This window comes from Ailuropoda melanoleuca, chromosome 15, assembly GCF_002007445.2.
Source record: "Ailuropoda melanoleuca isolate Jingjing chromosome 15, ASM200744v2, whole genome shotgun sequence".
NCBI lineage: Eukaryota > Metazoa > Chordata > Mammalia > Carnivora > Ursidae > Ailuropoda > Ailuropoda melanoleuca.
In genome coordinates, this window is record NC_048232.1 from 6,264,876 (window position 1) to 6,280,404 (window position 15,529).

The following is a 15,529-nucleotide window of genomic DNA, read 5'->3' on the forward strand; positions in this document are numbered from 1 at the left end:
GGGGGGGGGGGGCCGCGGTGTCCTGGCTGGGGCGGGGGGGACACCGGCAGTGCTGCCGGGACCTCCCATCCCCGCTGCCGGCACAGCTGCTGACAGGTGGCCTCCAGCTGCTGGCCCTAGAGGGTCTGCCCAGCTGCAAGAGCTTGCCCTCTCCCCTCCCAGGGACAGCCCCCATGAGATGAGTCACTGTAATGGGAGTGGGGGGGGCGGCAAAAGGGCCTGGCTACTTGGGCCCGACTTGAACAACCACAGAGGGCCATTCTAACACCAGAGCTGACCATGGGCTACGGTCCATCTCCCCCTCTCCCGCGGGTGTTGGTCCCAAGGGCCCTCCTTAATTAAGAGGGTCCAGAACCGTGGCAGGCGAGGAGGGAGGCAGGACGGTGGCATCCCCATCCTGCTCAGAACACAGAGGATATCTGCCCATGGGGGACGGCCCAGCACAGGTCGTGCAAGGGCCCAGATGGGGGTGAAGAGAAGAACAAAACGACAGACACTGGTTCCAGAGCGGGGCCTGACCAAACACATCAACATACTGGAGACAGGCGAGCCAGGTTTCCCCTGCGTGCTGGAGGGTTGTGCAAATACAGGAAAGGAAAAGTCCAGAGGGGGCCTCCCCAGTGTTGGGAGGCCACGAAGACTGAATTCAATCACGAGTGTGCAGGAAGGGCCAGCCTTGTGGGCCTGAAGCTGCTATCTCCAGAAAAGCTCGCCTACAAGGTGGACGTGTGGCTGGTGTCTGGGAACCGCATTTTGGAGGTGATCAAGGTGGTGAACTGCGCCCAGCCTGTTTGGGCAAACCACATGTTTTGTGCTGAAGATGTGATCCGTGTGCTTCCCTGGTCCATGCCAGGCAGAGTGCTGCCCGTGGGACCAGCCCCCAGTAAAAACCTCGGGCGCCTGGGCTTCTCTGGATAGAAACATCACGTGATACACACCTCCACTGCTGGGGAAGCCGAGTGCTCCCTGGAACCCCTCCCTGGGGGTGAGAGCACAAGGAAGGCTGAAACCGGAGATTCCAGACCCCACTTGCATGTCTTTTCCTCATGACCTTACTGGCGTGCTACTCACAAAATAGAAGCGTGAGTAAAAGACCAAAAAAGTGAAATAGAAAGACATAAAAAATTAGTAATTGCTTATGAAAAACAAACAAAAATATCATTTCCGTAGAGCCAAGCATGACTCACCTCGAAGTTGTGACTTTCCTTGTGTCTGCCTAAGTGATAAAAAGTCTCATTCACTCCAAATTAAAGAGGACATTTCCCCTTCAAATACTCTGAATAACTGTAACAAAGGACTGGGAAAATTTAAGACTTCACCTGGATTTGACAAAGATCATCACAAAAGCCACTCAAAGCAGAGTTTTGAGTCTTTCTCCTCCAAAGAAGATTCTAGCACATGTTGGAAAACATTTAAATGTCTCTAGATGTACAGAGTTGGAATTTTTTTTTTAATCCCCCTAAGGTATAGCCTAAACTCCTCCTTCTGAAATTCAAAATAACGTAGGTCAATTAAGTAAATTCATCGGAAAGAAAGAATTTTCTCTTCCAGGACTACTGAAATGAACTACGTGAGAATCGACTTTCCCTCTGGCACCAGAGCTACCCCAGTTTTGCCTTTCACTACATGTTGAAGACTCAAGATACACACTCCTTACACAGTGTTCAATACTGCAATAATTTCTTTTAGTAAAAAAGGTATGGTTATTTGCTATATAGGGAAAAAAATCACCAAGGGATGAAAGATGATGATGTTAGGTTTTTCTCCTGTGCACAGGTCAAACCTTTTCACAGTGGCACCTCCATCCTCTCAAGGAAATGGGTCTTTTCTCTTCAGAAGAGGAAGAAGCAGTCAGAAGCCCCAGACACTCAGTGATGGCACTCCCAAGCCCCAGGGGTGGACACTCTCACATCCTAGCCTCCTGAAAGCACTCCTTGGGATACTATCATTCAAGGACCACAACCAAATGCCTTAAATGCAGGTCCCCCCTCCAGGAGGTTAATTTATTCAGGACAGAATGCCTTTCAGCCTCTCAGCAAAATGGGAAAAAGCCAGCCCTCTCTCCTCTCACCTGAACCAAAGAAAACAGCAAAGTTGTCAAAATCTAAAAAGTTGTCGTTTTACATCAGAAGCGAAGAGGTGACTCAACACACATTATCGAAAGGGAACGCTCCCGTCCCACCTTTAAATCTGTCATCATTAGCAGCTGCTTTGACATGCCACTGTAATCCAGCATGCTCGAAACCCGGCACAGACAGACACGCTCTCATTATAAGTCGCCGTGTAAGATCTGGCTAAGGAACTCACTGTCATATTTAATCTAATAGGTAATACACTGCCTTTATGATCAGCCAGGGCTGACTTCCCCGTGTCGGTTTTGATTGTATCAGGCTGGATTTCATAAAAGCTCTGATCAACTTGGTAACATGAAAATGAGTGCAAACACTGCAAAATTAACTCTCCCTGTCATTTTGGTACCCGGGGCAACTTTCTGGCTTGTTTAGGAACAGGTGAGATTTTAATGGGATTTAAGATTTTTGTATCTGTCCTGTTTCCTTATCTATGAGGTGTGTTTGGGAGGTACTGAATTTTACAGAAACTGTTTAGAACAAGTGTTTCTCTGTACAAACACTTGATCAGGTTTTCGGCCACCACTGTTTCTGTGCGTTGACCTTAAAAGAAAATGCGCTGCTGCCGCTTTCCCCCTCAGATGAACAGAAAGACACAGAACATTAGGCTGGAAAAAAACTTGCTTTGGCTTCTTCTGCACCACAGGTGAGGCTCATTTATTTATTTATTTATTTATTTGAAATAAATTCAGCGACTTACGTTTATTTCTATTAAAAAAAAACAAAAAAGCAAAACACTAATAAACCACAGTAATTACAGAAGAAAAAGATTTAGTATGACCGAAAGAGATCATTAATTTTTCCCATTAATCATATCCTTTCAGGTCATTTATATGGAGGCTCATTTAAATTTTCCTCAGGAAGCACGAGCTATGGTGCCACCTCTCCCCGACAGGCCACTTCAGACCCATAAGCGTTCTCCTGATTAACATGCACTCCCTCTGGCTTCTGTGATTTGGTAGAGCATCATTAGACCACAAACGACGTTTTCAGAGTCTAAAATTACAGTGTTCAAAAAAGAACCTAGGAACAGTTGAGTGGAGAAGAGGCGAGTGGAGAGCAGCCGAGCACTAACCTCACCGTCCTTACTCAGTACCGTGCAGTAAGTTAACCACACGGGGCAATACTACCGGTCAAACAAACCACCTCCCATCCCTCAACTTTCACTATGAACAGGACACATGCTTTCTTTAAAGGAGGGCTCAGCCACACTCTAGCCGCTGAACGTGGTTCACTGTTCAAAAAAGTATCATTTCCCAAATGTCACATCTAAAGGCTATTAGAGGGCACTGTTCCACGAGAAGCTGACCAGTAAGATCTATCCTTTTGAAAAGCTAAATGAATACTAAGGACCCAAAGTCAAAGCAATTATTAAAGAAAATTATCTTGAGAAATCGATCTTCTTTTCGCTTTTAAACAGCCGTGCTCAGGTTTATCAATCCAGGGGGTGCTGTCAATTTCAGAGCTCGAGAAACTTAGAGCAGAGCCAAAACATCATCTTTCCAATTAGCCTATTTGCAAATAAAAGAAGTGACCAACTACATGTCAACCCACAGCCCTTTAGCCAAAACCAAGCAGAGGTACGGGTTCTTTTTATCTTTTACAACTGTCAACTCTCAGAGCAAAGAACACCTGTGCCTGGCATAAGCTCCTCACGGCATCAAATATTAAGAGGTGTTAATGATAACGGATTTCCCCTCTAACTGTTCCCCTTCTGATCAAATAATCTATTGGCCCTGAAACACAGGACGTTCTGATTCTGAATGTTTAACACAAGAAAGCATCCATTAAACAAATCTCTCCTTTAGTTCCAGAATCCCAAGGCTTACGGCAACTCTGTGTAACAGAAACGCCAACGAATCTGCACGCAGCGCACAGAACTACTCAATGACAGTCCATCCCATTTGTTCCATTTCTGTGGGCTGCGTCAAAAGGAGGAATGGCGAGTTTCAAAGTACCGGGCTGACTATCACGAGAGCCTTGTTTCCCAGAACTGAGAACACATACTTTGCCTTCAGTGTCTCCTCCTGAAAATTCCAGTGTGGGTCTTCCACCAGCTGTAATTCTCTTAATACCCTTCCAGGCTTGTAAGCTGCATTGATTATCATGCTTAGGACCTGTTGGGGAAAAAAGAACAGCAATCAACTTCAACTACATCCATTCCCACTAAGACAAGAATGCTGCGAAAACCACCCAGCTGATGAGAAGTGTTTGCTGTTCACACCCATTCAGTCGGGTGGAACATTTTTTGCAGCCTGACGCCGATTCGGCTCACCATCCACAGGATTNTGCTGCGAAAACCACCCAGCTGATGAGAAGTGTTTGCTGTTCACACCCATTCAGTCGGGTGGAACATTTTTTTGCAGCCTGACGCCGATTCGGCTCACCATCCACAGGATTAAAAGGGTGGTGAAATCCAATCCCTCTGGCAGGGCATGTGAGCCGCTGGCCAGAAGGACGACAGACTCTCCCTAACATTTCTGATTGAAGAAAAACGATCTGTTTCCTCCAAAGAGCCAGTGATTATCTCCAACAGGATTACTCTGCAGTAAGACTGGCTACTGAGAATTTCATTTTATTTTTGAAAATAAATTTCAAAAGGAATCAGTGAGACAGAGGCAACGGATTTGTGCCAACAATTCTGAGCTGACTATAGATATCTGTAAGGAGACTAACCAAGTATTTGAAACTCATCGGATGCTGGCTCAATATAGGGACATTTCATATGAGGACAATTTCTAGATGTGAGTGCTTCAAAGGACCTTCTGGAGTAATTAATACCATCCAACAATCTATTTCCTCAAACCTCCCCTTTATTCCCTATTTCCAAGTCCGAGGAAGGACACCTGTGGTCACTGCCTCCCATGACAGTCCCACTCCCAGACATGGAGACATGTCCCTGTGACGGGACATTTCGCTCTGGGAGCCCCAGCTGCAGGCTCTGAGAAGGTTCCATGTTCCTGTTAACCTCAACGTGCCCCCTGAATGGAAAGATGGTGGAATTCAGATCCCTTGGGGCACTCCCCCTTCTGTAGGCAAATCATCATTAACCATGAACGTTTATGAGTTCTGGCACGTTCCAGAGCTGCTGCCAATTGGACAGACCGCGTAAAGAACGTGAAGGTACAACGCAGCCTCCAAAGGAACGCTGGAACCCACGGTGTGGAGCTCCACGGAAGGCGCCTTGCTGAGGCTCTGCTGTGTGCCAGCAGGAGCACGGGCAGCAACGGGTCACGGAACCCAGCACGCCTGCAGCGTCTCCCTGTCCACCAGGGGAATGAGCCAGGCACTGAGCTCACGTTTCAGGTTTCAGAGCAAAACACCACTGAGGGGGTGAGAAATGCCCTGACTGGGATGAGACACTGGCATTACTGCCAAAGCCCCTGGTGCTCTTGGGGAGGACGCCGCACAGCATCAATGGGAGGATGAAGAGCAACGTATGTGGCCCGGGTTTTTATGTCACAGCGTTCCTGGATCTGAAGTGTTCCAGAACACAACCGGCGTGCTTTTCACCCTGATTTAATTCTGAAAAAGGACGAAGCTCCCTCATATTGTAACAGAAGAACTGATCTTAAAAATATTTTAGACTGTGCAATGAGCAAGTGTCCTTTCTGAGGCAGGGTAGCGCTCTGCTATATTGCAAGGTCCCTATAAAACCCCAGCAAGAGCACATGGGCCGGCCGCTCAGCCGAGGCACTAAAAGGCCAGGACAAGGCCATACAAGCACTTTTGCTGTGTTTATGTTTTCTGTATTAGAATAATCATCTGATTTTATTGTTTACTGTCAGTAGAATTTGCGGAAATCGAGTTTAAAAATAAATCCAATTAGAACTGGCTGAAATAATTCACAAAGTATTTATCAACAGATGATAAAATTTAAACCAATTCTTTCCATTCTGTCTTGCGAGGAAGGGCCCAGAGCTACATGTTATTTGCTGCAGAGCGAAATGCATTTGGAGACGGTGAAAAGAAAATGCCTTCCAGAGTTCCATTCAGCCTGGGAACAGGCAGCCATTAAGTTGTCAAAAGCGTCCAATATTGAATAATTTTCCCATGGCATTTCCGATGCCACATCAGCCGTTCCCAAATTCAGCAGGCTCTCTATCAAACTTTGGGATTGTGAGCTGAATAATTCTTCTGTTCATGACATCTCAGTGCATTACAGCTATTTCTAGGAAAACAACTCAGCTGGCAGCTGGTACCACCATCCAGGGTCAGAATTACTCTGCTCCTGGCAAAAGCTGGAGACTCAGGTCACTATATTATGCCCTTGATCACTAGGGGTTGTGCAGGCCCTGCCCCCCATGAACTGGCAGGATGTGGGTGTGACGTTAACAAACACTATTCCCAACAAACTGGCATAAAGGTGTGTGCGTAACTCCAGGGGGAAAATCATGCTCCAGGGATCCCTCCCTCGATTTCCTGGAGCTCATGACATGGTCATGGAGAACACACCTTACACGGAAGTCTCCACGGTGTCCTACAGCAGATCGGCAGGCATGTCGAACCCTAGTTCCATCCTGTAGAAGGATGAGTCCCAGAGGTGCATGACGGGCTTTCCTCCTGGGCATGATGGGGGCACTGCTGTTTATCTGGTTCATAAGGGGGTCAGAACATTCCACCTCAAAATACGCCACTTTGGCATAGGATTATTTTGAGCTGAAGGCAACTGAGAAACTACACACACAGAAGGGACTCTCTGCTCTGCCCTTTTCTGCCTAGAAGTAGGGCACATGCCCTTCTCTAAAGGCTTTCCCTCCTCTCTTCCGTACCCCAGAGGAGGAGAGCAGCTCTTGTCACTGGAGAAAGAACGCGGTCACCGAGATGACTGCACAAACTGACTTTACTAAAAGCACCCTCACCTTCCTTTAGTCTCCTGTATACTCACCTTCCCACCATTTACCACCCTAGAAGCCCAAACCCCTTTTCCTTTGTCTCTCACCTCTCCATACCGCACTGCTGTTTGTTAAAATGGTACGGAAACATCTCAAGCNAAAAGGGTGGTGAAATCCAATCCCTCTGGCAGGGCATGTGAGCCGCTGGCCAGAAGGACGACAGACTCTCCCTAACATTTCTGATTGAAGAAAAACGATCTGTTTCCTCCAAAGAGCCAGTGATTATCTCCAACAGGATTACTCTGCAGTAAGACTGGCTACTGAGAATTTCATTTTATTTTTGAAAATAAATTTCAAAAGGAATCAGTGAGACAGAGGCAACGGATTTGTGCCAACAATTCTGAGCTGACTATAGATATCTGTAAGGAGACTAACCAAGTATTTGAAACTCATCGGATGCTGGCTCAATATAGGGACATTTCATATGAGGACAATTTCTAGATGTGAGTGCTTCAAAGGACCTTCTGGAGTAATTAATACCATCCAACAATCTATTTCCTCAAACCTCCCCTGTATTCCCTATTTCCAAGTCCGAGGAAGGACACCTGTGGTCACTGCCTCCCATGACAGTCCCACTCCCAGACATGGAGACATGTCCCTGTGACGGGACATTTCGCTCTGGGAGCCCCAGCTGCAGGCTCTGAGAAGGTTCCATGTTCCTGTTAACCTCAACGTGCCCCCTGAATGGAAAGATGGTGGAATTCAGATCCCTTGGGGCACTCCCCCTTCTGTAGGCAAATCATCATTAACCATGAACGTTTATGAGTTCTGGCACGTTCCAGAGCTGCTGCCAATTGGACAGACCGCGTAAAGAACGTGAAGGTACAACGCAGCCTCCAAAGGAACGCTGGAACCCACGGTGTGGAGCTCCACGGAAGGCGCCTTGCTGAGGCTCTGCTGTGTGCCAGCAGGAGCACGGGCAGCAACGGGTCACGGAACCCAGCACGCCTGCAGCGTCTCCCTGTCCACCAGGGGAATGAGCCAGGCACTGAGCTCACGTTTCAGGTTTCAGAGCAAAACACCACTGAGGGGGTGAGAAATGCCCTGACTGGGATGAGACACTGGCATTACTGCCAAAGCCCCTGGTGCTCTTGGGGAGGACGCCGCACAGCATCAATGGGAGGATGAAGAGCAACGTATGTGGCCCGGGTTTTTATGTCACAGCGTTCCTGGATCTGAAGTGTTCCAGAACACAACCGGCGTGCTTTTCACCCTGATTTAATTCTGAAAAAGGACGAAGCTCCCTCATATTGTAACAGAAGAACTGATCTTAAAAATATTTTAGACTGTGCAATGAGCAAGTGTCCTTTCTGAGGCAGGGTAGCGCTCTGCTATATTGCAAGGTCCCTATAAAACCCCAGCAAGAGCACATGGGCCGGCCGCTCAGCCGAGGCACTAAAAGGCCAGGACAAGGCCGTACAAGCACTTTTGCTGTGTTTATGTTTTCTGTATTAGAATAATCATCTGATTTTATTGTTTACTGTCAGTAGAATTTGCGGAAATCGAGTTTAAAAATAAATCCAATTAGAACTGGCTGAAATAATTCACAAAGTATTTATCAACAGATGATAAAATTTAAACCAATTCTTTCCATTCTGTCTTGCGAGGAAGGGCCCAGAGCTACATGTTATTTGCTGCAGAGCGAAATGCATTTGGAGACGGTGAAAAGAAAATGCCTTCCAGAGTTCCATTCAGCCTGGGAACAGGCAGCCATTAAGTTGTCAAAAGCGTCCAATATTGAATAATTTTCCCATGGCATTTCCGATGCCACATCAGCCGTTCCCAAATTCAGCAGGCTCTCTATCAAACTTTGGGATTGTGAGCTGAATAATTCTTCTGTTCATGACATCTCAGTGCATTACAGCTACCTCTAGGAAAACAACTCAGCTGGCAGCTGGTACCACCATCCAGGGTCAGAATTACTCTGCTCCTGGCAAAAGCTGGAGACTCAGGTCACTATATTATGCCCTTGATCACTAGGGGTTGTGCAGGCCCTGCCCCCGATGAACTGGCAGGATGTGGGTGTGACGTTAACAAACACTATTCCCAACAAACTGGCATAAAGGTGTGTGCGTAACTCCAGGGGGAAAATCATGCTCCAGGGATCCCTCCCTCGATTTCCTGGAGCTCATGACATGGTCATGGAGAACACACCTTACACGGAAGTCTCCACGGTGTCCTACAGCAGATCGGCAGGCATGTCGAACCCTAGTTCCATCCTGTAGAAGGATGAGTCCCAGAGGTGCATGACGGGCTTTCCTCCTGGGCATGATGGGGGCACTGCTGTTTATCTGGTTCATAAGGGGGTCAGAACATTCCACCTCAAAATACGCCACTTTGGCATAGGATTATTTTGAGCTGAAGGCAACTGAGAAACTACACACACAGAAGGGACTCTCTGCTCTGCCCTTTTCTGCCTAGAAGTAGGGCACATGCCCTTCTCTAAAGGCTTTCCCTCCTCTCTTCCGTACCCCAGAGGAGGAAAGCAGCTCTTGTCACTGGAGAAAGAACGCGGTCACCGAGATGACTGCACAAACTGACTTTACTAAAAGCACCCTCACCTTCCTTTAGTCTCCTGTATACTCACCTTCCCACCATTTACCACCCTAGAAGCCCAAACCCCTTTTCCTTTGTCTCTCACCTCTCCATACCGCACTGTTGTTTGTTAAAATGGTACGGAAACATCTCAAGCAAAATGGTCTCCTTGGGCTTTCACTTCTCTTCTGTGAGGCCCCTGTGCAATGCAACATAAACCTTTTTTTCCTGTTCATGTGTTTTATGGTCGTTTTCAATTGCAAGCCCCAGTCACTAAATCTAAGAGTAGAGATTTTCCTTCTCTACAACAGGGATGTCATGGGAAAAGGTAGACTGGTGACGGGTATTAAGAAGGGGACGTATCTCAATGAGCACTGGGTGGTGTTATCCACAAACAATGAAGCATGGAACACTACATCAGAAACTAACGAAGTGCTGTGTGGTGACTAACATAACAAAAAAGAAAACAAAGAAAGAAAAAGAAAAGGTAGCCCAAATCTCAGTATCAACGCAGTCCTCACAAACCACAGAATAAACTGTCTCCCGTGTCTCCACCCGCGCTATCCCCAGTGGCCCACACTGATGTGTCAGTCTTCACATTTCTGCGGAATGACTCTGCTTCGAAACTCCTTGACTTTCCTGCAACTGATTCCTTTCCAGAACTCAACTTCTTACAAAAAGACACTATGCTTTTAAATTCCTCCTCTTCAATTCCTTTTTCAACTGACCCAAATCCAGTTTCCTCTCCAACCAGGACACACAAGTGCTTTGGGAAGGTCACCAAGGACCTGCCACCAAATCCAATTAGCACTCCAGTCTCCCCAGGCCTCTGAGGAATCCGGCCCTGCAACACCCCTCTCTCTCCCCGCCTCCCTCCCTCCCTCTGCTCCGCAAGCATGGGCGCTGGTCCACAAAGTGGGGAGTGGGTCCAGTGTGTGGGGGAGGGCGAGGGGCATCGGAGAGAGGAAGAACACAGGCAGGCAATGCCTGCAGGACAGGAGCTCACGCCGCACACCATGTGGGGAGCACAGGAGCCAAACCCGGGTTTCCTCCCCCTTTCGGGAGCTCAGAAGATTATGTAAATCAATGGGATTTTTTTTTTTGTTCATATCAGGAAATTATGTGATTCCATGATTTCCTTTCATAGCCACGATCATGAAAACTCCCAAAACACCAAAGTAATTTAGATAATTTCCAACCTCAACTATATCATATGATCAAAGTCAGAACAATGTTGAAAGTGCAGGGAACTACTTAATAAGAAAATTATTTCTTTGAGTGTCAAAATCAGAAAACACTTTAGAAAGCAAATATGGCTCCCACAGCTTGAGTTCGGCGGATTTAATGGAAAGGAGACAGATTCTCAACTTAGAAAGTATGTAATTTGTTAAATTCTAGTGACTGCGGGGAGGGCTCTCTTTGGGGGAGATTGGCTCCCAAAGAAACATGAAGGAGAATATTCCCTCTCTGGGGGGGGGCTCAGAACAAGGATCTGGACACAAAGGAGCCTCCCCCACGTGCTCATTCTGCTTCAACAGACCTGTCTGCTCTGCAGTCTCTCCAAGAACCACGGTTAACAATAACTAGCTTTTTACAGGAACTGGGACCATCAAAGGCCCTCATGGGCCTAAAGCATTTCTCCTTTTCAACTTCAAAATCAGATGGAATGGAGCTAATTTTATAAATAGGTTGGCTGGTTGTTGGTTTTTTTGTTTTTTTGTTTTTGTTTTTTTTTTTCAGTAAAATAATAAAGAACTGTTCCTGCTTAATCAGCATTTTCTCCATCCATAGGGTTTTGAAACGAGCCTCGAAAAGAAAGCAAAGCAAATAACCTTCTCAAGTGATTTACCCCATAAAACTAGGTGTTTTCCTTTTGTCTTCTCAAGAACTAACGATTCCATGGACGTTCCTTTGCAAATGCTGCATCTAATACTAAATATTATCTAACGATAACCTTTATGTTCATCATTCCTTTTGTTGTTAAAATTTTAATGCCAACAGTAATAATCAGACACATCGTACTAAGTGGAGAACTCCACTGCTTTGGCTAAAACTGATCTCGACTTTCATTTCAATCCTCAACGGAAGGCTGACCTCCCCTGGCAGCCCACCACCCTGGAGGGGAGGCGCTCCCTCTGTCCCAGCAGCAAGGCTAGGGAGCCCCAGGGCTGCCCTGGTAGGTAGCCTTTCCCCTAACCCAACCCCACACCAATGAACTCCTGGCTTTATCGCTTGAACTTGATTAAAAGATCATCCCCCAAAGGAGGCTATAATTCTCAGGAATTCTCCACCGCCCCCTGGAAGACCAACAGGAGAATCCCATCATACCCTAAATCTTCATTCCCCTCAGTGACCAGAAACCCAACACTTCTAAAACATTCTTTCTACCCAGAATCCAATTCCCGAATGACTCTGCATTTCCCCCTAATCTAATTTCAAACACCTCGGTGCACCCCCAATGCATCCATTCTGCCTTCCATCATCAGCAAAATATCCTAGAGCCCAAAACACTTTCCAGAATATTCTTTTTCACCTTATGGTTTTCCCTTCTGCTCTGGGCTAAATTGTGCACCACCAACCTTGCTATTCATATGTTGAAATGCTAACCTCCATGTGATGGCATTAGGGGTGGGGCCTTTGGGGGGAGATTAGGGTTTGATGAGGCCATGAGGTTGGCACCCTCACGATGGAGTGCACCTTTGTGAGAAGAGACCTGAATGCTTGCTCTCTCTCTCCCTCTCTCTCCTGCCATGTGAGGACACCGCGAAGAGGCAGCCAGCCCTGTGAAAAGCAGAACCCACCCTGCAGGCACCCTGACCTCGGGTTCCGGCCTCCAGAGCTGCGAGGTGCACACGTCTGCTGTCTGAGCCCTTCTGTGACACCAACAGCAGCAGCCCAAGCAGACCAAGCCAGCCGTCTCTCCTACACCATCATGTTCCCTCCTCTGCAGGATGGCTTCCCTTCCTGCAGAAACTGGTCCACAGCCCCCCCAACAACGACTACAACTCTCTCTTCCTCTCTCATCTTGCTGCAGCCACCTCGCTCATTCTCTGCTCTCTTTTACAGTAAAACCCGCAGGAACTGTCTGCACTGGCAGGCTCCTTGCTCTCCTCAGTGCTCTCTGGCACCCATCCAGGGGCGCTCCTATGCCCACATCATGCCCACATCGCCAAAGAATGGCCATGCTTGGTTCTGTTCTCATTCTCTGTCCACTCCCATGAGACCATAAGCACCATGACATGAGGAACTGTATTTTGTTTGCACTGTATTCACAGCAGCTACAATTATACTCACCCATAGTAGGAGTTCAACAGTATATTTTGAAATTTGTTCAATAAATTTCAGTATGAGCACGAAATGAGTTAAAATTATTTAAAAATGTTTACTTAACAGTTATTTTAAAATAGTTAAAATTAAAGTGACATCTAGAAATTAATGACTAATTCACCCCAAGAATTTATTTGATACCATAAAATACACAAAATATACGTAGACAGAGGCCAGAAGAGAACAGTTGCCCCTGGTTTCCTTCGCTATAAAATTCTATCCTACAGCGTGATGAGAAAAGTGTCACAAAGGCATCTTACCTTCCGATGGGCAAACAATAACAACTTAACCTTCGCCAACCTTCCCAGACACTGGCCAGCATGCTAGAAGCCCGGCTTCATGGGTTACGTGTGTGTTACGGGTTACACACCGGCTTGGGCACATTGTTCTTCATGGGCTGGCGTTCAGCGTAAGCTTAAAATAGCAGCAACAAAAACACCACAGAGTATCACTGAGAAGCATGTCCTCATCTTGGATTTTGCTGATTCTTCCTCTGTTCAATGTTACCCCAGAGCCTGAGTCCTTGATATGAGGCCACAGCCCCCGTGGCCCACTCCTCATTCATACTGATGAACACACGGCTACTTTGAAGGAGAAAAGTTACCTTTGGGTGCAGCATGGCATCGTTTACGTGAACAGCTAAGGCTGCCTCGGATTCCTTATTTTCTGGCTTCTCACACGAAGTCANATGAGGCCACAGCCCCCGTGGCCCACTCCTCATTCATACTGATGAACACACGGCTACTTTGAAGGAGAAAAGCAGCTAAGGCTGCCTCGGATTCCTTATTTTCTGGCTTCTCACACGAAGTCATTCCAGTTTTTAAGTGAAAGTGACAAGTAGCAAAGAACAAATGCTCAACGATATATAATGAAGGGGAAACTCAAACAAGTCATTGCAGAACTCCCCAAATGTGGAAAATAAACACTGTAATCAAAACCAAGAGACTGAGGGAAACAGCTTCACGGGTCAACCATGTGGCAGAAATATAAACAGCAAGCTCCAACTGAAGCCAAATTCCAGGCCGCCAGGTCCCGCTGGAAACTTCTGAGGTGGGGGGCAGGGGGCGGGTGGGCACAGTGCTCACTTTCTCCCATGGGGCACTCGCGTCACTGCTGGCAAGCAGGCATCTCTGATGGAGCAGGGGAGGAGAGGACAGCAAGTTGCAGGGACTCAGGAAACACAGGATTCTTCTGGAAGCTCCTGCTTGAGCTGATGCCGCATGTCGATGAAGCAGAGAGCTGTCAGCACAGGGCCCAGAGCCCTCAGGAAGGACCTGTCTGCAAACTGGCTTTCTGCGTTGGACCCAACGTTCAACATTTCAACCCTCTGCTGTGATGTTTGAAACCCCACTGCACCTGTCTGGCCTACACTGGCCATGCTTCATGGAGAGGTCTCAGAGTCGGAGATACTGCCAGATGCCCGGCAGGCGGAGCTCCTCCATCCCTACCAGCCAGGGAGGAGGGGTTCCTGATCCCAGGTCCTGAGCACAGGAAGCACAGTGACAGCGAGAACAGGAAGGACACCATGGGGTACACAGAAAGGGGGACCTCTAGAAAAGGCATCTCTTTCCATCCTCTTACTTACTGTCCGAGTAACACACGGTCTTGCTTCCAGATTTACAAACCACACGCCTACGACTCCCGCGGACCCCAGAGAACAGAGAACTGGGGTATTATTCCAACGTAACCAGATGCCGATTTCTGCCATGTATCTGCACTGTGTAGGTCTGTTAGGGTAAGAAAGGCTGAGAGGGCAGAGAGACAAGGCCCCCTCCCCGGATGGAGGGGGGCTGTCAACTCACCAAGTAAGGAGCCACATCTCTTGCTCACTGCGACCCCCAGCTCCAAGAACAGTGACCACCTGGCACAGGGGTATGACCCATGAGTTCCCAGAGCCTGAGTGAAGGAACACAGGATGGACTGTGTTTCATTCCCTACCAGGTTCCAGCGCTGAAGAGCCCCAGGTGTGGCACATGCTCAGTGAGTATCTGCTGCGTGCACAATAACCCAGCACCTTCGTACCTGGAACACCCTAGAACGGTCGTGGATAACTGAAGAGAACCATGCCTGGATGACAGAGGCACCCTGTGGGCCCCACGCCGCTTATTCCACACTAGCTGAGGCCACAGAGCTACGAAGACCACAGAAGCAGACCAAAGGACAAAGAAACCTCGCTCAGTGAAGGTGAGCACTCCAGTCTCCTCCAGGATCCCTTTGCAGCCTGGCAGTAACCCAGTGCAGCTGCCCCAGTTTCGGGCATCGGCACCCCAGCACACACGGCTCCCGCTCGAGCGCACGCTCACCCTCTGCAAGTTAGACTTCTCACCACCCGTTCTCTTCAAAACAAAGGAAGGTCTCCCTGCTCACGCCTCAGCCTCTGCACCCCCAGACCAGGGTGCCATGAGGGTAGCGAAGTGACTGTTTCAGATACATGACACAGACGGACAGACAGACAGACAGATGGATAGACAGGCAGTAGACAGAACAGAAATGATAAACAGATGGTAGATGACGGATGGATGGGTAGGTGGATGGAGGACTGGATGGAGAGACAGATGACAGACGGAGACGACGAAGGGTAGATCCAGGGTCTAGAAAGACGGATGGATGGACAGGTAGGCGGGTAGAGTGGGTGTGTGCACC

At 47.9% G+C, this 15,529-nt stretch overlaps 1 protein-coding gene across 1 annotated transcript in view; it reads right to left on the minus strand.

Moving 5' to 3' along the window:
- Positions 1-15,529, minus strand: part of SFMBT2 (Scm like with four mbt domains 2) — a 234,767-nt gene that overhangs the window by 27,637 nt on the left and 191,601 nt on the right. The window contains exon 16 of the mRNA XM_019808390.2: positions 4,137-4,246. Within this exon, the coding sequence (XP_019663949.2) occupies positions 4,137-4,246 (110 nt within the window). The remainder of the gene's footprint in view (positions 1-4,136; positions 4,247-15,529) is intronic.